The sequence below is a fragment of the Anomaloglossus baeobatrachus genome, chromosome 7 (genome assembly GCF_048569485.1).
Source record: "Anomaloglossus baeobatrachus isolate aAnoBae1 chromosome 7, aAnoBae1.hap1, whole genome shotgun sequence".
In the NCBI taxonomy this organism is placed as follows: Eukaryota; Metazoa; Chordata; class Amphibia; order Anura; family Aromobatidae; genus Anomaloglossus; species Anomaloglossus baeobatrachus.
The window spans coordinates 45,235,097-45,261,172 of NC_134359.1; the positions used below are offsets into that span (position 1 = coordinate 45,235,097).

The following is a 26,076-nucleotide window of genomic DNA, read 5'->3' on the forward strand; positions in this document are numbered from 1 at the left end:
CAACTTTGACAAACAATGTCAGATGGCTTTGATGAACAACTAGCAGATGACTTTGGCTTCTACAATGTCAAAAACCTTGGTTAGCATTTTCCAACTCACAGGCATCCTTAAAGGGATGGGGAAATATACATATATTTATGAATATATGTAATCCAGTCTATGAATCAATCTCCATAAACTCACTATTTTACAGTCCCCCCTTATATGGAAGTTTGATGAACCCCGGGAAACCCTAACTCAAACGTGTCATCATTCGTATCACATACATTCTTGTTGGAAATTCTAGACCAATATTTGACTTGATAAACCAATCTGCAACTTTCTGTCAAAAAGTCATCTTGCGATTTAACATTCCCCTAAGAATGTTATCTTCCTTTTTCATTTCTATTTTTATGTTCCTATATATCTTCTGAATTCTACACATCACAAAAACTTGATATATAATACACATCAAAACTAATAAAAATATGATTATGATGGGATTAAATAAAACATTACCAACCGCTGACTGAAAAGATGACTGAGACCAGGAATGTACAGATTTACTAAAACTCTTCCACCAAGTTCTACCTGACATTCCATTCCATTCGTGTTCAATATCACTTAATTCACCTTGTTCATGCCTGAATATAATTTCTGCTTCCTTTAACTGTTTCGTTAATAAATCTAACAAACCCTTGTCTTTCTTTATTTCACTTGTCCACATATCCCAAGGAAAATCATTTATCTGTGATAAATTGAATTGTATGGGAAATGCCGTTAAGTTTCTCTTTCCTATAGAAGTGATATTAAAACTTCCTTCCTTCTTTGAAAGAGATCTCACATTTCCTTCTATACAATACAAACCCATAGGTAGGTTTTCCTTATGTACACAAGCAGAATAGAAAACAGAAACCTTCTCTGTCTCAGACATGACCTGAAAACATATCTTAGTTGGACTTACTGGAGTCACCAGATCATGTAGTGTCTGTACAGTCTCTATTCTCGCATGACAAGAAGAATGATTATGAAAACATGAATGATAAATCACCTTATCCTGTCCAGGTAAACACATCACCTTAGAAACAAAATGCAAACATGAAGAAATGTCTACTTGTTCAGTGTTCACTCCATCAAATGCAAAATCTGTGTACTGCAGTTGATAGAACACTTGTTGTGTGTTGCTCACAGGTATACCCAAAACTGTAACAGGAACAATAGTCCCCTCTCTTCCAATCACCGGGATTAGTGATGTGCCAACACAAATGTTTCGTTCACATCCTAACCACTTATTTACCCACAAATCCGTATGATTCAATGCAAAATCATACTCTACAGGTAAATTTCGCAGTATTCCCAGTGGAGTAATTCCACTCTGTAAAGCTTGTGCAATCAAATTTAAATTAGAAGAGTACTCTACCTGTATCTCCAGGCACGCTTTAGCTACTTGTGTTTCGTGTGTGCTTTCCACGAGAGCTAATGTAGCATCCTGTAGATGTGACACGGAAGAGCCTAGTACAGCAGCTGTATTCATTACCATCTTTTCAAGAAGTTGATTCAAACTCTTCTGAACCTTTACACCTTTTCCTCCAATAAAACCAATATTATCCAAATCTGACTTAAGTGTCTGTATATTCATGGCATTAGTCAGACTTCCCACTGTCCCAATTCCTCCCAGAATTCCTTCTAACACTCCTCTCTTACTCCTAGTCTGAGTAGTTCTTTTCCCAAACCATTGTTCTATCCCCATCTCCATGTTTATGAGATGTGATTGACACTGAGGAAACCTGGTAGAGATCTTCCAATGAGACATATTGAAAGTCCACACCATTGTCATAAATTCTCCATCCCTTAATAAGGACTTGGACTGAAATTGATTAATTTGGGAAAGGAGTAGATGGCATGAACCTCGTGTCTGTGCATGCACTATCCGCTGCTGACCAAATATTCACACTAACGTCTTTACAATGTCTGTAATGTGTCTTTGTTTCAACGCAACACTGGTAAATTCCAGAGTCCCTGGAAGATGGATTCTCTATGGAAAAAATGAACGTATCATCCATCCACCTGATATTACCAATCTGACCTCTGTGAATGACATTAGTTGGACTGTTTAAAAAACTTCCCAAAAACGATGAATTTTTGGTCCATGTCAACAAAGACTCAGAAGGCAATTTCAACCTTGTGTTACATTTTAACATTATGGGTAATGTATTTACTTTATTATGTACTGTCTGTGGTGAAACCCTTATTTCCGGAACTATAGTGTTAGTAACGGTAAACACTACAGATACCTGAACTTGTACAGGTTCCCGTGTTATCTGGAAATTCCATGTTTTAACCCAATCTTTATCTCCTTCTGAAATGGAGAGTAAAGAAGGATCCAGAATTTTCCCAAAAACCTGAGTTTTTAACAAAATTTCTGTTTTGGAACTTCCAAACTTTCCCTTTGCAATCATGTCATTTGTAATATCACCGGACCATACAGCAAGTTCATCACCTCTGATCTCTATGTTCCAGTATAGTACATCTGTAGGAGAACATTCCCATGTACCAGTTTTATTATTGTGTACATATTCTCCTTGTAATTGTGTGAATCTAGTTTTAGGTCCTGCAATCGCATGTAATATTATGTCTGTGTCGTGTATGAAATGTAATTCAATGCAACATTTTGTTCCATATCCCATGCAGATATTTCCTGTTATCTCCACAGAATTGTCCGTGATGTCCTCTGTCAGTAAGTTCCGTGTATCTGATCCTCTTGGTCTTCGAGAATGTTGAATCTCTCTAGTCCGTTCATTCACATCATTGGCGATTGTTCCTTGATGTAACATGCAAACAATGACGAAAATAAAGCAAAGCAGCAGGAACGTAGATCCCATCACGTAGAAGCTTGTCTTGAGCTTGGGAAGATGTTCTTTCTCCAGAAGGCTTGATGTCATCTTTCCTTCACAGTCTTTAGGTTCTTTATTCCAGTTCGTATAGGAATCCATTTCTTCCTGGAAAGAAATGCAGTATCATTATTTTGTCACAAATATTTTGCACTGGTCAACGTGAACCCACACTTTTTGTGTTTTCCGGGTCTTTTTTACCACATTTGACACTCGGTGCACAAGAATCATGACTTGTCCCATAGTCTCAAGGACTTCAAAAGGACCTTCCCAATTACACTCCCATGGACCACTCTTGCGAAAGGTTTTGATCATCACTAGAGCACCTTTCTTGAATTTGGACTCATAGGGTGGCTCCATTTTCTGCATTCTTGATGCCGCATATGGCAGAATCGCTTTCAGGTTCTCCTGTAGCGATCTCAACCATTGGGACCTTGAGATAGCATCTTTTTGTGGAGTGGATAAAAATGGCTCATGTGGAAACCACAATGGCATTTTTCTTCCCGTCATCAACTCAAACGGAGTGAATTGAGTTGTAGAAGAGATTGAACCTCTTATACTCATCAGTATGAAAGGAACCTTGTCAACCCAAGTGTTACCTTTGTCCAAAAGCATCTTTGCAATTCTGGACTTGATTGTCCTATTCATTCTTTCCACAATTCCCGCAGATTGTGGATGATAGGGGACATGAAATTGCTGTCGCGCCCCTAGAATAGCACAAGCAGTTTGCATGATTTTACCTGTGAAGTGGCTACCTCGATCGGAGGTAATCATCCTTGGGATCCCCCAAGTACAAAAGACATGTTGTACCAATTCCCTTGCTGTGGACAAAGCATCATCTTTCCTAACAGGTAATATTTCTACCCATTTTGAGAACACATCTACCACAATCAATGCATACCTGAGACCATGTTTACCTGAGGGTAAAGGACCAATATAGTCTATCTGCAGTGTAGACCATGGACCATCTGCAGGTGCGATCCGTAGAAGTGGTGGCTTCTGTCCTTTAGGTCTTGGATTTATTTGGGCACAAATGAGACATGATAGTACAACACTTTGAACTGTTTCGTCCATTTTTTCCCAATAAAATTTCTCCTTGAGAATGACTAACAATTTCTGTTGTCCCAAGTGACCTAAACTCTCATGGTTGTATCGAGTGAATTCTACCTGTAGATGTTTTGGTACAACTGGACGCGATTCTTCATTTGAACTGTGACACAAAACCCCATTTTCACAGATGAAAGGAGGTTTTGGATCATCCAGAAAAATAACAAGAGAAGGATCTTTTCTCTGTTCCTCTGCAAATGAAGGTATGTACGTGTCTGTTCTTTGAACCGCTGAAATCTCAGAAGGTTCAGAGTCAAACACTTCCTCTCCTGTCAGGGCAGCTTCTTTGGCTAGAGCATCTGCGGTTGCATTTCCTACAGATAACTCATCATCAGATCTTTGATGTGCAGCGACTTTCACTATAGCAAATCTATTTGGGGCCCTAGATGCCATCTCAAAAATTGATTCTAGAGTTTCGCGGTGCAACAAGGCTTTGTTGGACGAGTCCACATAGCCTCTCCTTTCCCAAACAGGCAGGTAATCGGTTAGGGATCTGACAACATAGGAGCTATCACTGTAGATTACCATTGGAGTTTGATCATCAGCTTCATTCAGCTGAAGGACCATTCTTACCGCTTCTATCTCTGCCCTTTGAGCTGAGAAATGACTCGGTAACTTGTGTTTTACCACTTGTCCTCGCTTGGAATAGAAAATTCCATATCCTGTGTGATAGTGTCCTTCCAGAAAAAATCTAGAACCGTCTACAAACACAGGTTCATCTGCGTCTTCCGACTGTCGTCTGAAGAGAGATGGACTTGGTTCATGGAACGTTTCTATGCAATCATGGGTTTGTCCTTCATACTGCATCAATTGAGGAAGAACATACTTGGCCTTATAATCTACCTCAATTTGATTTGGAGACAGTGAGAGCAACCAATGGGCAAATCTCTGATTTGACACACCTGGGATGTTTTTCTCAAAGAGAAGTTTCAGTGTGGAATGTGGCGTTTGGAGAATAACCTTTTGGAACCCGATGATGTGTTGAGTGATTTTTATTGCAAAATACACTCCCACCAGGTGTCTTGCGCACACCTCAAACCCCCTCTCAACAGGTGAGAGAAGCTTAGAGAAGTACCCCAAGATTCTCCATTCCCCCCCTTGCAGCTGCAGCAAAACCACAGAGATACTTGTCTCTGAAGTGTGTGCTTGAAGCGCAAAAGGTGCGTTCTTTTCCACCATACTTAACGCAGGTGCGTGTTGTAGATCATGTTTCAATTGTGTGAAGGCTTTTTCCTGTTCGACACTCCAGGGACCAAAATAATCATCATTGTCACCTTTTAAAAGATCATACAAAGGTCTGGCTTTGTCAGCAAAATTTTCAATGAAATCCCTTGAGTAATTTACAAGCCCTAAAAAATGTCTTAGTGCCTTGTGTGATGTTGGAATTGGAAGAGATGCAATTGCCTCTATTCTGTCCTGTAGGGGTCGCCGTGTACCTGGACTTAGCAGAACTCCTAAAAACCTGACCTCAGTCTGCATCAGCTTGACCTTTTTGGTATTCAGTTTTAAACCTGCATCATGCAGCAGCTCAAACAATTCTGCAAGCAAGATCACGTGCATCTCCTCATCCTCCGTGCTCAACAAGATATCATCCACATATTGCAATAAACATTCCGGACGAGAAAATTTCGACAAAACGTTCGCTAGCGCCTGATGAAAAATGCTTGGCGACATACTTGCCCCCTGAGGAAGACGACAGCATACATATTGCTGATCGAGGTGGTTGAATGCAAATCGATATTGGCAACTTTGCTCAATCGGTATACTGAAAAAACCATTACTGATATCCAACACTGAGAAATACCTTGCCTTAGCATCCAATCTCGACATCATGTCATGTGTATCAGCTACAATCGGTGCTACATTGGGAGTATACTTATTGAACATCCTCAAGTCCAACAACATCCTATAGCTACCATCGCTTTTCAGAACACACCACAATGGATTGTTACAGACAGAATTTGCCTTACGTATTACACCTTGAGCCAACAATTCCTGTATAATCTTCGACATCGGAGCAACTGACTCCGGAGGCAACTTATACTGACGCTGTGGATGTGGGTCTCGGCCTTCAATTTTGACAACTACATCCTTCATTGTTCCAACCTCATTCCTGTACTGAGCCCATAAAGAAGGAAACCGCTGTACTAACTCAGTCAATACTTCGTCACCACCAGTTTCAGGCCACAAATGATCTGCTGACACTACATCGGTCAAACAAATGGTCCCGACATGACTATATTCATCTGGATCAATAACTACCGCCTTACAACCGTTAGAATCTTTCCATACTGTTTTGTTACCCAAATCAATAATCCAGCCATGCTTTTCCATAAAATCAGTGACAATTATATTCTCAGTATCCTGACAACACCAAATATCCATTTTCGTTTTCAAAAAACCAGGTATTTCCAAAGAAACATCCTGCGCTAAAGTCACCTTTGTTCCATTTTTACCACTGAAACCAACAATTGTGCATACAGGGGAATCTGGCTTTAAATGTAAATCAACATTTGTGACACTCAATTGCGCACCTGTATCAAGGAGAAATGTTACTTCCTGACCTTCAAGATTTACCTTTAAAAATGGTCGACCACAGCTATCCATCAAAACTCGAGTGACGAATTCCAGTGGATGTAGCCTGGGGACCGGCTTTGCTAGTCAGGAGGATGGAGAAGGGAGAAGAGCAGCAGGTGTCTTGCCCCTTCCATGCAATCCCTTTATGGTCATTTCCCTTATCTGTCTGGTCAGAGGTGCATATGGTGATTGGTTATTTCTGTTGTCAGTATGAGTGGGCGTATATGGCGATTGGTTATTTCTGTTGTCAGTATGAGTGGGCGCATATGAAGGTGGAGGTGCTGAAGATGGGGGAGGGGCACTGGATGTGTTTGGCATCAGTCCATTCTCCTTACCCAGCCTTTCCTCAACTCCCGCCCTCAGGAATTTCTTGCATTCCCACTTCAGGTGTCCGGGTTGGCCGCAAAAAAAGCAATGAATTGTGCTTTTCCTGTTACCCCCCCCTGAATTCTTGTTTTTAGAATTCAACACCGGTCTTTTGTTGTTTTTGATCTGTTTTTCCTGGGATACTAATGTGTCAGTGTTCCCTTCTATCATGGCTATTTTTGACTTTACCTGATTTTGCTTCATTCGTCTACGTATTCTATCAATAAATGATGTGGCCTCTTGTAGACTTTCCATTCTAGAAGCTATTTCGAATGAAGCAGGGTCCAAATATTTAAACTTTTTAACAAAGGCCTTGATCATGGAAGGCGGTTCTTGATCAGATCCGATTTCCATTATCAAACGATATCCTTGCTCGAATTTCACTAAGAAGACAAACGGATCCTCCTGTATGTGTGTCTTAAGGTTTTCTAACAATTCGACTGTTGGGGTAGACTCTCCTGTGGTAAAGAGAATCAACTGTCTCAGCCTATCTTCCTTTGTGTCATGGATCAGGTCATTGTGTTCGTCAGTCCTAGGTGTTGCTTGTAACCTTTTTGCCATGTGGGAGGGAAGCCATACCCTATAAATCTTGTTTCTCTGTTCATTTGTTAGATTATATTTATCGGAATGTGACTCAAAAATGTCCGCATTATGGAAGGCGTCCATTTTATCATCATATTTCGGTATGTCCTTAATGATTTTCATTAATTGGTCATGGATTTTAATGTTAAGACGGGCGGCCTTATCATGTAACTTCTTTTTCCGAAGTTCCTCCTCATTCAGAGTCCCGTCCTCGGCCGTATCCAGCCCGTCCGGTACGTCTGAACCTGAACCAGGTGATGCGGAAGCATCTGTCGTGTTCTTTCTCGTATTAACAGATACATATTTAATATCTTTTCGTAGTTTTGATATTAAATCTGCTCTCGTTTCCAACTGATCCTCCAGATGTTCGATATGTTCTGCTAATATCGAACAATTTGGACAATCTGTTGCTTCTGAATCTGTGACGTGTGTGTCTGTTGTATTGGACGTGCCTGTTGTTATGGGTGTGTCAGTCACCATGCAGATAGTGTGTGCATATGGCTGTGCCCCACCCACCATGGAGTTGTAAGTGTATACCATACCCAATACATTCTGTATCTTTTTCTGTAACCGATTCACAGTAAAAAACTTTTTATCTAGCTTAGTATTCTCAAGTTCACATTGCCGGTACAGATTTGACCATAACTGTGCGTCACTATGTGTATGGTCAAAAGAATACTCTACATGACAGTTACTAGAATAATGATGAATAAAATCCATTTCTCACCAATATGTGATGCTTGTCCTTGAATGGCTTCAACCGTCTATGGATGGATGGTCCTCGGATGGCTCCAACCAACTGGATGGATGGTCCTGAGATGTCTCCAACCGTCTTTTGGATGGATGGTCCTGGAATGGCTTTGACACATACGACCTCCGTGCAGCTTGTCACGTTAACCCTCTCTTAGGTTCTGATGTGGACACAGTGTATCGTCGTTCGCCTGCAGCTTGGACAGAAATTACTCACAGACCCACAGACCCCCCTTCTCGGACAAAGGCAGGGAATGACGTGAGAAAAAAAAAAAAAAAAAGAGTCCTTCTGCAAGAATAGGCAGCGTGAAAAAAATCACCTCACACAGAAAACAGCTGTGTTTCACAATCATTCAGGCTGGTGCTCGCCAAATGTTAAATAATGGGTTTACGGCGACAACTGCATAGCCAGTATATAATGATTAGAGCGAAGATAGGTCAAAAACATATTATGAATTTATTCAGATAAGAGTTGGAGGGTTACAGTCATTAGAGAAAAATAACTGTCTTGGCTTGAGTTAATAGATGGAGACAGATAGAAAAAAATAACAGTTCATATATCTTACATCGCTGTAGTGTGTGTAAGCCGTCTCGGGATGATCTGTAGATGGTCTGGTCGGATGAGTCCGTCACTCTCCTCCCTCCTTCTGCCTCTCCCTCCTTCTGCCCCTACCTTTGAAGTGTGGGCTTCTTTTATAACCCAAAACCCCTCCTACTGATTGCCCTTATCTCTTTACATGGTAACACAAAAAGTAACTATCCTAATTTAGTTAAGCATTACATCATGTCACGTGGTACGTTTTACCCGCGAAATAAGTGTACTTGCGCACTAGAGACTTGTAACAAAACCTACTTCAACTTATTTATAAACCTTTGAAGCTCGCTGAACTTTGACCTTAAAGTAACAGTAAGAAGGTTCTCATAGCTATTTCAGCTCTTAGCCCAACATTCTAAACAGAATATAGCACTACTTTGACAACTTTGACAAACAATGTCAGATGGCTTTGATGAACAACTAGCAGATGACTTTGGCTTCTACAATGTCAAAAACCTTGGTTAGCATTTTCCAACTCACAGGCATCCTTAAAGGGATGGGGAAATATACATATATTTATGAATATATGTAATCCAGTCTATGAATCAATCTCCATAAACTCACTATTTTACAATGTATAACTGGGGAAATGTCACTTGGTGGCTGTTGCCCGGTTCCGTGCCCCTGGGTGCTTTTGAAAAAGGGGAATATTTACAGGGAATTTGAATAATGTTCACACGTGACGCCACTTGCGGGTTGCGGCTATATATATGGAGCCGCCGCTGCACAGTTCTCACTACTGGGGCTGGTGTTGGTGGCAGCCTGGATGTTAGGCCCTCCGCAAGCAGGGCCAGGCCCCAGAGGATAGGTGAGGTAGACGGGTGTTGAAAGAAGGTAGGCCACACAAGGGGTTGCAGTGTAACTGATTCCTTTACTCACAGTAAGCTGGGAACTGGTCACCCGAGGGCGGCTGGTCTCAACCACAGGTCCCCTTAGTCCCAGTGCTGGTTTAGTGACCTGGTGGCTTCTTTCCCCTGCACCTGTCTTTGGTTAGTGGGTCCCCATGGCTTGGAGCGGCTGGGGGTCCCCTCCTGGTTGTCTCTCACAGCAGTCCGTATGACGGTAGCGTGAACCCTGTGGGGTTGGAGTCTCTGGTCTTGTTCCCGGTTCTCCCGTTGCTACTGAGTCCCGAAATTCAAGGTCAGTGAGGTCCTTCATGGTCCCTTCACTGTGCAGATTTGATCAGGTCTGCCTGGAGCGTTTGCCAGACCTAGGATTCTGTACCCTGTTGGTGCGTAGTTCAGGGAGTACTCCACCGGCAACTAACCGTCTGAGCCCTCAGGTCACTGATCACACTCCTGACAGTGTGTCTGCTCACTTTCACTGTCACCTCTCGACTACCACTGTCTCTCACACTTTCTGTCCACTGTCTGCCCCTCCCACCTGGTTGTCTAGTAGACTGGAGTGGCTCCACCTCTAGGCGGTCATCCATTGGTCCGACCCTAGCCTGGTACCATCTATGGGGGAATTTCAGGGAAAAACAGGGATTATCTGGAGTGTTTGGTTGTTACCGACACTGGTCTTCTGGGTTCCTAGGGGATAGGCCCTGCATCCTGGTGGGGATGCAGTACCTTGTAGCTCCCTGATGGCTTCAGGTGCGCTACAGACAGAGAGAGGCAGGCAGAGAGTCAGGCAGAGAGACAGAGACAGACAGAGAGACACAGACAAACAGAGAGACAGATACAGAGAGACAGAGAAAGAAACAGAGACAGACCAAGAGAGACAGAGAGACAGACAGAGAGAGACAAGCAGAGAAAGGGAGAGAGACAGAGAGAGACAAAGACAGACAGACAGAGGCAGACAGAGAGGGAGACAGACAGAGATATTTACTGCCCCGTACAATGCCGGGTGCTTCAGCTAGTACATATATTGTGTAATTACTCTATAATTCTATGTACCATTGCAGAAGCCTTACGTTTCCTATGTACAGACAATGGCTGTTTTTAATTCTGTATTTCCCAAGACACTAGAAAATCACTACCAGATTGTCCTCAAGAGTTTAGCTTTAGAATGCGAGTCGCTCATTGCACTAATCCAACTTCTTCACTTCCAGCAAGGAACATCTGTTGGATGTAATGAAACCATTATGGTAAAATCTGTACCTAGTATCACAGCGCTCCCCATGCAATAAATCTAGTCGATGACTTTGCTCTTTAAGTAAATGTAATGCGGGACAATTCATTTTTTAAAAAAATAACTTAGTGTTTTTCATAATGGTCCGGGACTCGGGCAGACGCTTCATCTAGAACATGATGCTCTGAGTCAGTGGCCATTATTCATGCTTTTTACAGTAGAGAATAGTTTAAAAATCGATGTGATTATACGACACACTTATCATGTTTTTTGTTTTTTGTTTTTTTTTTTTTTTATTTCTTTTGATTTACTTGAGTGGTCCAAGTTCCCATACAGTATTAAGGTCCTGATGGTCAAAGCTTTAATAAAAGAGTAGACCCTTTTAAGCGGGCTTTACACGCTGCGACATCGCTAGCATTTGCTGGCGATGTCGAGCGCGATAGCACCCGCCCTCGTCGTACGGCCGATATGTGGTGATCGCTGCCGTAGCGAACATTATCGCTACGGCAGCGTCACATGCACTCACCTGCCCTGCGACATCTCTCTGGCCGGCGAACCGCCTCCTTTCTAAGGGGGGCGGTTTGTTCGGAGTCACAGCGACGTCACACGGCAGGCGTCCAATAGAAGTGGAGGGGCGGAGATGAGAGGGACGTAACATCCCGCCCACCTCCTTCCTTCCGCATTGCCGGTGGAGGCAGGTAAGGAGATGTTCGTCGCTCCTGCGGTGTCACACACAGCGATGTATGCTGCCGCAGGAACAAGGAACAACATCGCTAATAAGCAGAGAACGATTTTTTGTTTCAGGACGACCTCTCCGCGGCAAACGATTTTGACCGCTTTTGTGATCGTTTAAGGTCGCTCATAAGTGTCACACGCTGCGATCTCGTTAATGACGTCGGATGTGCGTCACTAACACCGTGACCCCGACGATAATTCATTAATTCATTAACGATATCGTAGCGTGTAAAGCCCGCTTTAAGGTCCCATGGAGGATAATGCCATCTGGAGAAGATTTTGGAGCTAGTTAAAAGCTAGTTAGTTTTTACTTGGGTCCATTAATTTTAGGGCTCGTGCAGACGACTGTATTTTTGGTCCGAGTGCTATCCATGAAAAAAATAAATAGCATTCCAACCAATGTTATTGAATGGAGATGCAGTGCAGATAAATGTTTTTTTCACTGACAAAAAAAAAAAATCGCAAGATGCTTGTTTTTCCTCCAGAAATGTGATGACTCACCCATTCAAGGCTATGGGTACGAACAAAAAGAAAAATGGATGCCACAGTATAGTGTCATGAGTGTGTCCCACTCTGGGGAAACCTCTGGTGAGTCTGGGACCAGAAGGTTACAGTGTCTTGTTATCCACAGGTTTGCAGCTTGTATTTAAATGTATCTGCGTTCTTTTGGTTCTGTAGGGATTATGGACTCTTTCCTTCCTGGCTATCCTTTGGAGCCTTAATCTCAGGTGCAGCTTTTTTGTGACCTTCGCTATAAATAGTCACATGTCTTACCATCTGATGCTAGTTATAGAATCTCATCATTCTTATGCTGACCACTTTGGAAGGAGCCAGTCTTTGGAAGAAGCTGAGGAGTGGTGACTATTGCAGCTGTGGTGTTAGCTGCATTGTAGGAGATTGGAGTTTTTTCCTTTTTGTGTCCATTTTTCCCTTGTCTGTCTCCCTTCCCTGTGAGACTAGTGCTCTCGCTGGCCTTCTCACTAGCCATGGTGAGTTCAGGGAAAGCAAGGGCCTAGGCACGTGAAGGATCCATATAAGGACATTAGGGAGTGCAGGGATCAGACTTAGGTGAGTGTAGAAGGTGACCCCACTTCCCATTCCCTAGTGCCAGAGCCCATCATGGTATTGTGTGCACGGTGTACCCTGTGTGTTGCTGCACTCACCTTGGAATTTAGCATCTGATTTTTACTGATATATCGCAGTTCTGTAACATAGGAAACTGTAAATACGCTTGTAAAAGATTAACAGCTACTACTGTAAAAATAATGTGTTGCAGATGGATGACGAGTGTAAAAGTGTAATTTTTTTTTCTGGATGAAAAAGGGACTGATTTTTTATATTGTCTGTGAGTATCTGCTGTGCTAGGGTGAAGGAAGAGCTGCTGAGAAGATTGCCAGCAGCCTGTCACAAGCATTCTACTTTTGTAACATATAAATGTTCACTGAATTCTGAGTAATATTAGGGTTAGATATAATGTACATTATTGCTATGTCATACGTTACAATTTTTTTTAACATCATATCTAGTGATGGGCAAATAGTAAGAAATTCGGGACATTTGTACCGAATACTTAGTACTAATCCAGTATTCGTCACAAACCTAAAGGTGGCTTTACACGCTACGAGATCGCTAAAGCGATCTCATTGGGGTCACGGAATTTGTGACGCACATCCAGCCGGTTTAGCGATGTCGTTGCGTGTGACACCTATGAGCGATTTTGAATCGTCGCAAAAACGTTCACAATCGCTCATCGATGACATGCCCCCATCTTCCCAATTATCGTAGCTGCTGCAGTAACGATGTTGTTTGTCGTTCCTGCGGCAGCACTCATCGCTATGTGTGACACCGCTGGAATGACAAACATCACCTTACTTCTGTCCACCAGAAAAGGAGGAAGGAAGGAAGTGGGCAGCATGTTCCGGCCGCTCATCTCCTCCCCTCCTTTTCTATTGGTCGGCGGTTCAGTGACGCTGCTGTGACGTCGCTGTGACGCTGAACGAACCGCCCCCCTCAGAAAGGAGGCGGTTCGCCGGTCAGAGCGTTGTCACTGCACAGGTATGTGCGTGTGACGCTGCCGTAACGATAATGTTCGCTAAGGCAACGATCACCACATATCGGCCGTAAGATGGGGGCGGGTGCTATCACGCTCGACATCGCTACCATTGGCTAGCGATGTCGCAGCGTGTAAAGCCCGCTTTATGCAAGTCAATGGGGAACCAGAGCATTTTTCTTGAAGATTTCCTAGAAAAATGCTCGGGTTCCTCATTGATTTGCATTAAGTTTATTATTATTATGAACTAGAAGGTGCCCCGATTCTACGCATCGGGTATTCTAGAATTTACGTATTGTGTAGTTAATGTATGATTTTTGTTATATATATATATAGATGTTGTTGTGTGTAGTTACCAAGTGTTTGTGTAGGCGCTGTACATGTTTTGGGTGTTGTCTGGGTGTGGCGGGGGTGAGAGCGGTGTTGTTTGTGTGTTGCATGTGTTGCGTTATTTGTGGAGCGCTGTGTGTCTGTAGCGTTGTGTGTGTGTGTGTTGCGCGGTTTGTGTGGGTGTGGGGTGTGTGTGTGTGTTTTGGGGGGAGGTATGTTTTGTGCAATGTGTGTGTTGTGCGGTATGTGCGTATATTTGTGTGTGCCGCGGTGTTTGTGTGTTGGGTGTTGTGTGTGTGTGGCGTTGTCTGTGTGTGTGGGTGTCTGTGTAGGGCAGTGTTTGTGGTTCCCAGTGTGTGTGTGTGTGGTGTGTTGTGCAGTGCGTGTGTGGCAGTGTGTGTGTATGTGTGTGTTTTGGGGGAAGGTGTGCACCCCCCATCGTGCTCCATCCCCCATGCTGCTCACCCCCCATCGTGCTCCATCCCCCATGCTGCGCACCCCCCATCGTGCTCCATCCCCCATGCTGCGCACCCCCATCGTGCTCCATCCCCCATGCTGCGCACTCCCCATTGTGCTCCATCCCCCATGCTGCGTACTCCCCATCGTGCTCCATCCCCCATGCTGCGCATTCCCCATCGTGCTCCATCCCCCATGCTGCGCACTCCCAAACGTGCTCCATCCCCCATGCTGCGCACTCCCCATCGTGCACCATCCCCCATGCTGCGCACTCCCCATCGTGCTCCATCCCCCATGCTGCGCACTCCCAAACGTGCTCCATCCCCCATGCTGCGCACCCCCCATCGTGCTCCATCCGCCATGCTGCGCACCCCCATCGTGCTCCATCCGCCATGCTGCGCACTCCCCATTGTGCTCCATCCCCCATGCTGCGCATCCCCCATCGTGCACCATCCCCCATGCTGCGCACTCCCCATTGTGCTCCATCCCCCATGCTACGCACCCCCCATCGTGCTCCATCCCCCATGCTGCGCACCCCCCATCGTGCTCCATCCCCCATGCTGCGCACTCCCCATTGTGCTCCATCCCCCATGCTGCGTACTCCCCATCGTGCTCCATCCCCCATGCTGCGCATTCCCCATCGTGCTCCATCCCCCATGCTGCGCACTCCCAAACGTGCTCCATCCCCCATGCTGCGCACTCCCCATCGTGCACCATCCCCCATGCTGCGCACTCCCCATCGTGCTCCATCCCCCATGCTGCGCACTCCCAAACGGGCTCCATCCCCCATGCTGCGCACCCCCCATCGTGCTCCATCCGTCATGCTGCGCACCCCCATCGTGCTCCATCCGCCATGCTGCGCACTCCCCATTGTGCTCCATCCCCCATGCTGCGCACCCCCCATCGTGCACCATCCCCCATGCTGCACACTCCCCATTGTGCTCCATCCCCCATGCTGCGTACTCCCCATCGTGCTCCATCCCCCATGCTGCGCATTCCCCATCGTGCTCCATCCCCCATGCTGCGCATTCCCCATCGTGCTCCATCCCCCATGCTGCGCACTCCCAAACGTGCTCCATCCCCCATGCTGCCCACTCCCCATCGTGCACCATCCGCCATGCTGCGCACTCCCCATCGTGCTCCATCCCCCATGCTGCGCACTCCCAAACGTGATCCATCCCCTATGCTGCGCACCCCCCATCGTGCTCCATCCGCCATGCTGCGCACCCCCATCGTGCTCCATCCGCCATGCTGCGCACTCCCCATTGTGCTCCATCCCCCATGCTGCGCATCCCCCATCGTGCACCATCCCCCATGCTGCGCACTCCCCATTGTGCTCCATCCCCCATGCTACGCACCGCCCATCGTGCTCCATCCCCCATGCTGCGCACCCCCCATCGTGCTCCATCCCCCATGCTGCGCACTCCCCATTGTGCTCCATCCCCCATGCTGCGTACTCCCCATCGTGCTCCATCCCCCATGCTGCGCATTCCCTATCGTGCTCCATCCCCCATGCTGCGCACTCCCAAACGTGCTCCATCCCCCATGCTGCGCACTCCCCATCGTGCACCATCCCCCATGCTGCGCACTCCCCATCGTGCTCCATCCCCCATGCTGCGCACTCCCAAACGGGCTCCATCCCCCATGCTGCGCACCCCCCATCGTGCTCCATCCGCCATGCTGCGCACCCCCATCGTGCTCCATCCGCCATGCTGCGCACTCCCCATCGTGCTCCATCCCCCATGCTGCGCACCCCCCATCGTGCACCATCCCCCATGCTGCATACTCCCCATTGTGCTCCATCCCTCATGCTGCGTACTCCCCATCGTGCTCCATCCCCCATGCTGCGCATTCCCCATCGTGCTCCATCCCCCATGCTGCGCATTCCCCATCGTGCTCTATCCCCCATGCTGCGCACTCCCAAACGTGCTCCATCCCCCATGCTGCGCACTCCCCATCGTGCTCCATCCCCCATGCTGTGCACTCCCCATCGTGCTCCATCCCCCATGCTGTGCACTCCCCATCGTGCTCCATCCCCCATGCTGCGCACTCTCCATCGTGCTCCATCCCCCATGCTGCGCACTCCCCATCGTGCTCCATCCCCCATGCTGCGCACTCCCCATCGTGCTCCATCCCCCATGCTGCGCACCCCCCATCATGCTCCATCCCCCATGCTGCGCACTCCCCATCGTGCTCCATCCTCCATGCTGCGCACTCCCCATCGTGATCCATCCCCCATGCTGCGCACTCCCCATCGTGCTCCATCCCCATGCTGCGCACTCCCCATTGTGCTCCACAGTCACACATCAGACAGTATACACGCACACATCTGATCGCATACACTCACACACACACACCCCACTTCTCCCTGTGCCCACCGGTGGGCGGTCCCAGCAGCTGTGCTGCACGTCGTGCTCCTCTGTCGACACTCACAGATCCGATCGCATACACTCACACACATCAGAACACACTCACACACATACACACACAGTCACACATCAGAACACACTCACACACATCCGATCGCATACACTCACACACACACACACTGAAGATATCGCACATACGCGCTAACACAATCACAACATCCGGAGATACCACATGCTTCCAGCCATGTGATCCTCCGGCAGGTCCTGGAAGGTCACTGCACAGTATCGCCGCCGAGAAGCAAGCGATATGACGGGATGTTGTGAGTATGTGGATGCGATCTGATGTGTGTGTGAGGTGTGTGTGTGAGAGTGAGTGTGATCTGATGTGTGTGTGTGTCTGTTCTCACCTGGGAGTCGGGTGTCTGTATCGGTTCCGGGAATGTGTGCGGGGGGCGGGGCGTGGCCGAGTTGCCAATGCGTGCAGGGGGCCGGGGCGAGAGGCCAATCCGTGTGGGGGGCAGAGCCTGGGCGAGCGGCCAATCCGTGCGGGGGGGCGGAGCCGAGGCGAGGCGAACGGCCAGCGGGGAGGCGGAGCCTGGGCGAGCGGCCAATCCGTGCGGGGGGCGGAGCCGAGGTGAACGGCTAATCCGTGCAGGGGGGAGGAGCCGAGGCGAGGCGAGCGGCCAATCCGCTGTTTGTCACCTTAAGGACACAATTTTGGAGCAAGACAGACAGACACACAGACAGAATAAGGCAATTATATATATAGATACGGGAAGAATAGTACTAGGTATTCGGTATGAATACGCCAAACCCAAATATTTTATTATTCACTCATAACTAATCATATCTAATAAAAATTGAACGAGGAAAATAAAAGGGTAAACCAGAATATTTTTGTTTTGCCCCCCCCCCCCAAAAAAAAATAAAAATTCAGCTTTACTCTCCATCCTAGGTTGTTTCAGTGCTGTCTCTCCCCCTTTGCACTGCTGCACCCAATCACTGGACTCAGCAGATCTTCATAGGCAGGTAGCACGAGACATTGAGCCCAGTGATTGACTGCAGCAGTATATGGGCTGTAGTCATGACATCATCATTTCTGTCTGTCAACAAAGACCAAAACAGGGTTGGAGAGGCAGCACTATTGCCGGAGAAGGTGAATATAGTTGAATATATTATTTCAAATAAAACCTTATGGATAAAAAAAATATTCCTTTAATACAATCTTCAAAGGTTAAAATGGTAATTTCATGAAGCCAACCCTCCTCTAATAGAAACTGACAGAGCAATTAACCGATCACTGGGGTAGCTGAATATTTTTCCAGCTGCGCAAATGTAATATTACATAATGGGCATGGAAAAAAATGGGCAATTGTATCATTCAAGGAGAGGATTTATCCACCAAAAATGGAGCTCTGGCTTGGAACGTCTTTAAAGAGCACCAATCACCAGAATTTTCCTATATAACCTAAAGCCAGTGCTATACTGGCACTATCAGGCTGATTCTATACATACCTTTAGTTGTCAGCTCGGATGTTTAGGTTTTGAAAAACAAGCAAGTAAAGTGTGTAAAATTAGCAGTTTCTTCAATGACAACAGCTGCTGATCAGCTGATAGCTCGGGGGTATTCATAGTTATGCCTTCCCCTGTTACTTATGCTAATTATTTTATACAATCGTTTTACTTTGTGACTAAAAGGACCTGTTATGATGTCACACCCATGTGACCAGAAGGAGTGGGGCCTCTAGCCAACAGAAAAATGTTGCTTCCTGGTATCAGCTCTGTTGGCTGAGGCCCCACCCCTTCTGGTCACATGGGTATGACATCAGCACAGGTCCTTTTAGTCACAAAGTAAAACGATTGTATAAAATAATTAGCATAAGTAATAGGGGGAGGGGATAGCTATGAATACCCACCCCAGCTATTAGCTGATTGGCAGCTGCTGTCACTCAACAAGCTGCTGAGTTTACAAACTTTACATCCCAGCTAACAACTAAAGGTATGTATAGAATCAGCCTGATAGTGCCAGTATAGCACTGGCTTTAGGTCATATAGGAAAATCCTGGTGATTGGTGCTCTTTAAGCGCTGCCATGATCAATAAAAGGGAGTATAGACAGGTCTTGTCTTTAGATCTTTAATTTTTCTAATGCCTTAAAAATTGAAAAAAAAACAAACAATTTTTTGGCTTGTCAGATTTTATAAGTAAAAAAAAGCAAACAACCTTGCAAAGAGCGCAGTAAACCTCAAGTGTTGGAAAGCTGCTTATATTCCCTGTGTGTAGATCTTACATGAACAATATACTTTTGTCTGCGTTATCCTAGAAACGTGTTATCTGATTAGAACAATTCTGCTTTAATTACTGCTATTCAATTTGCAGCCATTGCTGAAGGTGACGGAATACTTTAGGTCAATCGTGTCTTCATTAGTATCTGTGTGCATTGTACAGAACATATATAGTACATATATATATATATATATATATATATATAGTATATATTCACTAATTGTTTACAATGTATTGAAAGATTATGAGACTTAAAGCCTGCTTTACATGTTACGATTCTGCATACGATATCGTATGCGATCGTAACCGCCCCCATCGTATGTGCGGCACGTTCAATTTTGTTGAATGTGCTGCACAAACGATTAACCCTCGTCACACGCACTTACCCGTCCATACGACCTCGATGTGGGCAGCGAACGTCTACTTCCTGGAGTGGGAGGGACGTTTGGCGTCACATCGACGTCACGCGGCAGCTGGCCAATAGCAGCGGAGGGGCGGAGATGAGCAGGACGTAAACATCCCGCCCAACTCCTTCCTTCCGTATTGCCGGCGGGAGCCGCAGGACGCAGGTAAGATCTGTTCATCGTTCCCGGGGTGTCACACACTGCGATGTGCGCTACCCCGGGTACGATGAACAATCTGACGTTCAATTCATGAGGAATGAACGACGTGCGTGCGATGAACGTTTTACCGTTCAATCACAATCGCACGTAGCTGTCACACACTACAATGTACCTTACGATGCCGGATGTGTGTCACTTACGACGTGACCCCGCTGACACATTGTAAGATATATTGTAGTGTGTAAAGCGGGCTTTAGACTTTCAAATTGAATGTTTTACAGAGCACATTGTATTCATAGTGGGGGAGGGGTGCGATGTACTATTCCGAGGATTAGAGGAATATTAATATAAGTGACTTAAGGTCAATTGTAAAGCATAAAAAATTGCCATCAAATGGAAATCAGTGAAAATTTATGTCCAAATTTTCCAATTTTCGGGTTAGTAGGAAAAAACTATCATAAAATAATCTGTCAGCAGGTTTCTGCTACCTCATCTGAGAGCAGCATAATGTAGGCAAGGAGATTCTGAATCCAACATTGTATCACTTAGCTTACTGGGTGCAGCTGTTTTGACACAATCTGCATTTTTAGCTTTAGTCATGTAGCTGAGCCCAGGGAGCTGTCACTGCCCACATCAGGCTCTCAATAGAGATTGTATATTGACAGTGAGGTGTCAGTCACAGGAGGAGGCGCAAGCCACCCAGCCACAGCAATGATAAGGTTCTGGCGGCTCAAACAAACATAGCAAATTAACAACTGATCGAACTGTAACACCACAGGCATGCCTAAACATCTTGTCTTAACCCTTACAGTATGCTGGCTTCAGCTTGCATAGCAAAAACCTGCTGACAGATTCCCTCTAAGAACAAAAGAAATGTCTGGTCAGATTTATTGCCTATACCTACACCAGGTTTAACTCTTCCTTTTCTTATATATATACACACAGTGTATATATATATATATATATATATATATATATATATATATATATATATATATAGTGCTGAAGAATAAAAATGACACAAAGCACTAGCACATGACTCATTCCCTCCAAGGACAATACTAAGGACCAGGGGGCATACACTGCGGGTGCAAGAAAAGCGATTCCGGCAGCTAAGTAGGAAAGGATTCTTTACAGTTAGAGCAGTCAGACTGTGGAATGCCGACCACAAGAGGTAGTAATGGCAGATACTATAATGGCTTTAAGAAAAGGGCTGGATGATTTCCTCACTACACAACATTGTATGTTATAAGTGACAATGACAAAATATAGAATTAATGGAGGAAGGTTGAACTAGCTGGACCTAAGTTTTTCAACCTATGTAACTATGTCACCTAGGTGACTTTTTTTAACAATAAAAAAATGTTTAAAGGGATTATCCAATCAATAATTTCCATGGTTACTTAGAGGAAGGGGGGGGGGGGTTCAATTACCGGGACCCCAACTAATCACAAGACTGCGGTTCGTGTGTGCCTCATGAAAGTTGAGTAGTAGTGCACATGTGAGACCACCTCTCTATTAACTTCTATGGGCTCTTAGGATCAGTGCATAGTGCATGTTTGACCACTACTCCTATAGACAGTAAAAGGAGTGGTGATCACGCATATGTACGATCACTCCATTTGTGATCAGTGAGGGTCCCAGAAAGTGAGGCATTCTCTGATCATATAGTAATCACCTAATATGCGGATACGAGATGAGTGTTAGTGGGACAAACCACTTAATTAGTGAGATACTAGTGGCCCTGAATACTAACTAATGTTTTTCAACTCAAGAGTAGTTTTCAAAGTAGTTTTGTTCTAGTATTTTGCATCCCCTTTGGTGCTGCTAATTTGTACTGTGAAAGGTGGGTTCTAAATAGAATCAGTCTCCTTCCCCCTGTGGCAGCTATTATTTTTTTAATATTTGTAAACATAAGGAGTTTTCTCTGCTACCTTATATTCAATGATACAATAAAGGCTCTGCTCCTCTTCTGAGAAGCAGGGTAGACAATTATTTCTATTGGCTGATTTGTAGAAAACAGTTTTACTATCTAAACACCGATCTGTAGAGCAAGTGACTAAGTGCGCTAAGTGCGTGTGTGTACCATTATTTTGCTCTAAGAAAGGAGAAAAGGAGCTTTTAAAGTGCAAATATCATTTACTGTACATTTATATAAAAATGGTGAAAAAACGCTTTTTGTTAAAAGGTCATTAAAAACAAAGACCCGGCCAGAATAAATAAAGCCACCCCATGCTATTACCATACAATATAAACATGTTATAACAAAACCGTAGCGGTAAACAGAACATGGAAGCTTGCTATTAGTGTATATAATACGTATTGCCCTCCATTGATAAGCATATCAAAGTCCATAGGGTGATAGATATCGTACCTAGCAGGTAGTGGGATCATTCCCAAGGCGAGGTTACCGCTATGGTGGTATCAGGGTCGGTCTCCAAACAAAGTCCTCCAGCCAGCCCAACGTACGTTTCGATAACGATGTATTCTATTCTTCTTCAGGGGTGAGGTGCATTATTTTGCTCTTTTGACTGTTCTGTGTTGTGATCCGGTAACCGTGGAAGGTTACAAAAGACTCCCATAAGTGAAAAAACATAAAAAAACAGGAGTAGTTGGAACCTGGGCTTAACGCAATCTTCTGACTATCAGACCACACTAGAAGTAGCCGTGGAGCGTTCCTAAAATCCTAGATGCCTCGTCACAGCCTGAGAAACTAGCTACGCCTCACAGAATGAAATGAGGACATCTACCTTGCCTCAGAACAGTCCCCAAAGGAGTAGGTAGTGCCCCACATATAAAGATTATGGTGATATAGAAAAACACTATACTCAGGAAAAATAGAATTAGCAAAGGCAAGGCCCAACTAACTTGATACAAAGCAAAGGAAAGGAACTGATTGTGGTCAGTGCAAAATCCCTATAGAAAAATACCAAAAACCTGATAGTAAAAAAGGCCCTTGATGTCATATGACCTCACCCCCACTATATCAGGTACTCCTGTAAATAATGGGAGAACAAAATACCAAAAAGAACACAAAATACAGAAGAGCAAATAATCAAATCAGACAGGAATAAAAATCCCTTTCCTGCAGGAGAGCTAGCACAGGGGGAACCTCCATGCTCACAACACAATAGAAACAAAACTTCATCTGCAAGAAAACAGATACACAGCAAAACAAGCAAAAACAACACCCTAAGGTGTAAACCTGAAAGCAAGGCAAAAACTGAAACTTATCTGCAGAAGTCTTGCTCAGGGATACAGGGAAGGACAAATCTCCAGGCCAGGAACAAAGACAGGGAATATACAATTAGAACCGGCGTTAGCCGGGCAGAAAGTGTTCTCCTATATAGACCAGACTTATCTGCAATAGGACTTCCCCAATTCCCAATTAAGACCGGCACCTGTCTGAGTCAATGGCTCAGATTTAGCTCCACTATCATTCCTGGCCACAAGAGGGAGCTTCAGAACAGCACCCACACAGACGACGTTTACAACAGTCCTGCTTCTTGACTGTTTACAACAGCAATGAGCAGAGATGGGAATACAACTTTTAATTTTTTTTCACATTATTTGCTTAAAAAAACGTGCACCTGTAAATCGTGGGTTCGGGGCATCTTACACACCAACTGCAGGAAAACCATGGCATAATCAGCCTATATGAACAAGTGGTTTCTCTAGTAATGTAGCCCCCGGCTTTTCTCCCGCCGCCACATGTGAACTGAGTCATTCTCATTATCGCGGTTTCTGTCTCTGGTCACTTAATGACAATATTGCTTTTGACAAATATTTTATTGTAACTCAGGTCAAATACCAGAACCAGAATAGGGGGGTGCTAAGTATTCCCAATCTTCTCACTAAACATCTGTGAGCTGTCTATGCAGAAATCATTATACAGTAGTTCATTATACAGATATAAGCATTATACAATACCACGGGGAAACCAGCAAATAAATAAAAATGCAATTACGCCATCAGTCAAGTGCTCAGAATATATGTTTTTACACACTTCAGTACGCTTCATTTAGAAAAATTAATGATCTTCTGCTTTTCTTTTACACACACGTTTCAACAAGGGCAAGAAAATATTCTCCCAATTGCAAAAGTATTATTCTAGCATATTTCCATTATTACAGAACTTGTAGAAATCTGCAGATTAATAAATTAGATCATTTTCCTATTTCCCTTAAAGGGAACCAACCATCAGGATTTTCATATATAAAGTAAAGCCAGTGCTACACTGGTACTGGGATGCTGAATGTAAGCATAGATTTTGTTCTGAGATTGGATCTTTTATTTCAGAAATATGTGTAAGTAAAGTTCCAGCAATGCACTACTATTTGATTGACAGGTGCAACAGGAGGGGAATATATGGGTCGGGTTTTGCTATCTATTCCCGCCCGTCTGTCTGCTTGCGCCGGATTTAACTTCTATGATGGCAACAGGTAGAGGAAGGCCAGGCAGGCAGGCAGACGGGGTGGGAATGGATAGCAAAACCCGACCCACATATTCTCTTCCAGTTGCACCTGTCAATCAAATAGCAGTGCATTGCTGGAACTTTACTTGCACATATTTATGAAATAAAACATCTAATCTCTGAACAGAAGCTATGCTTACATTCAGCGTCCTAGCCCCAGTATAGCACCGGCTTTACTTTATATATGAAAATCCTGCTGATTAGTTCCCTTTAAATGAAATGTGTCACCAGGTTTTTGCCACCCAATCTGAGAGCAGCATAACATAGGAGAAGGGATCCTGATTCCAGCAATGTGTTACTTACTGGGCTGCTTAGTGAAGTTTTTATAAAAAAATTGTTTTATCAGCAGGAGAATATTGCTCTGCAGAAAGGTAGTCTGACCATGCCGACACCTCTTATTTGAAGCTTTCTGCCTATGCAGAGTGTGCACATAAAGTTGCCAATCAGTGGTGTGGGCGGGGTTTAGACAGAGCTCAGCATTCATTGCTAAATCTCCAGACAGTACCCATATATTACATACATTAGACCACTCCCACGAGGATCTTTTTAGATAACTGTGTAGTGGAATGGGTGACCGGTGCCTGTACTAAGAAAATAGAGCTTGACGGGCGGGGTACATTGACTTAATCTACCATAATCTACAAACAGAGACCCTGATTCCAGCGATGCGTCACTTACTAAGCTGCTTAGCATAATTTTTTATAAAATTACTGTTTTATTAGCAGGAAAATATTGCTCTACAGAAAGATAGTCTGACCACGCCCATGCCTTTCTGCCTATTCATTTGTACACATAAAACTGCCAATCAGTGGTATGGGCGGGGTTATACAGAGCTCAGCACTCAGAGCACTGCCAAATCTGCAGGCAGAATCCATACATTCCATACATTAGACCCCTCCCACGAGGATCTTTTCAAATAACACTGTGGTGGAATGGGTGATTGGTGCTTGTACTAAGAAAATGGAGCATGGTGGGCCAGATACATTGACCTAATCTTCCTTTGGATGATACATTTGAGGGCACTTTACACCTTCACAGAATTTATTTTACTCCACTGATCCCTAGACATCACCTCTATCACTCCATGCCATACATACATGTGGGACGGCCACATCCAGCGATTGGTTGCAGCGGTCATGAGATTGATGGATCATGTGATGGTATTGCGGCAGGACATCTAGGGTCCATTATAGTGGCACCACAAGGGTGGAGGGGAATTTTTTAGGTAAAAAATAGTTCTGATATAGTTTTATAAGATATCAAGCAACTTTTAGAAACAAATCCCGCACAATTCCTTTGACCTTTGTTCTTGCAAACGAGAAGCAGAGGATTTGGAGCTTCGGAACAGAATCCCCAAAATTGAATTATCTGATGCAGAATTTGAGTAAATTTTGCCTTTTATATGAAAGCAGATTTTAAAGTATATGTAATAGTAAACTTCTGCCTCTTTTATCATTTTTTTTGAAGGACATCGCACATTGTTTATCGGAGTTCATGTACCTCTCGGAGGTCGAAAAAGTCATCGTCGTCACAGTCACCGACATCGTGGACACAAACACAGAAAAAGAGACCGAGAACGGGATTCGGGTTTAGAAGATGGACGGGACTCTCCTACATACGGTACCGCCTAATACTGCAGCGTGTCTACGATCTATTTACGACAGAGAGGGTTCAAAATCTTTTTTTCTCGATGTATTTGAGGCTAAAAATAATTTTTTCAATTTGGTTTCATTAAAAATGTTGCACCATTTGGCTCTTGTTGCCTTTGTGTAAGGCGGGCTTTGCACACTACGACATCGCAGGTGCGATGTCGGTGGGGTCAAATCGAAAGTGACGCACATCCGGCGTCGGTCGATATCATAGTGTGTAAATCCTTTTTTATACGATTAACGAG

General features: G+C 44.7%; 1 protein-coding gene across 2 annotated transcripts in view; it reads left to right on the forward strand.

Annotated features, from left to right (window-relative positions):
* The window catches only part of SLC4A10 (solute carrier family 4 member 10), a 312,704-nt gene that overhangs the window by 107,034 nt on the left and 179,594 nt on the right, over positions 1 to 26,076 (forward strand). For both annotated transcript variants that reach the window (XM_075317262.1, XM_075317263.1), the window contains exon 3: positions 25,650 to 25,802. In XM_075317262.1, the coding sequence (XP_075173377.1) occupies positions 25,650 to 25,802 (153 nt within the window). The remainder of the gene's footprint in view (positions 1 to 25,649; positions 25,803 to 26,076) is intronic.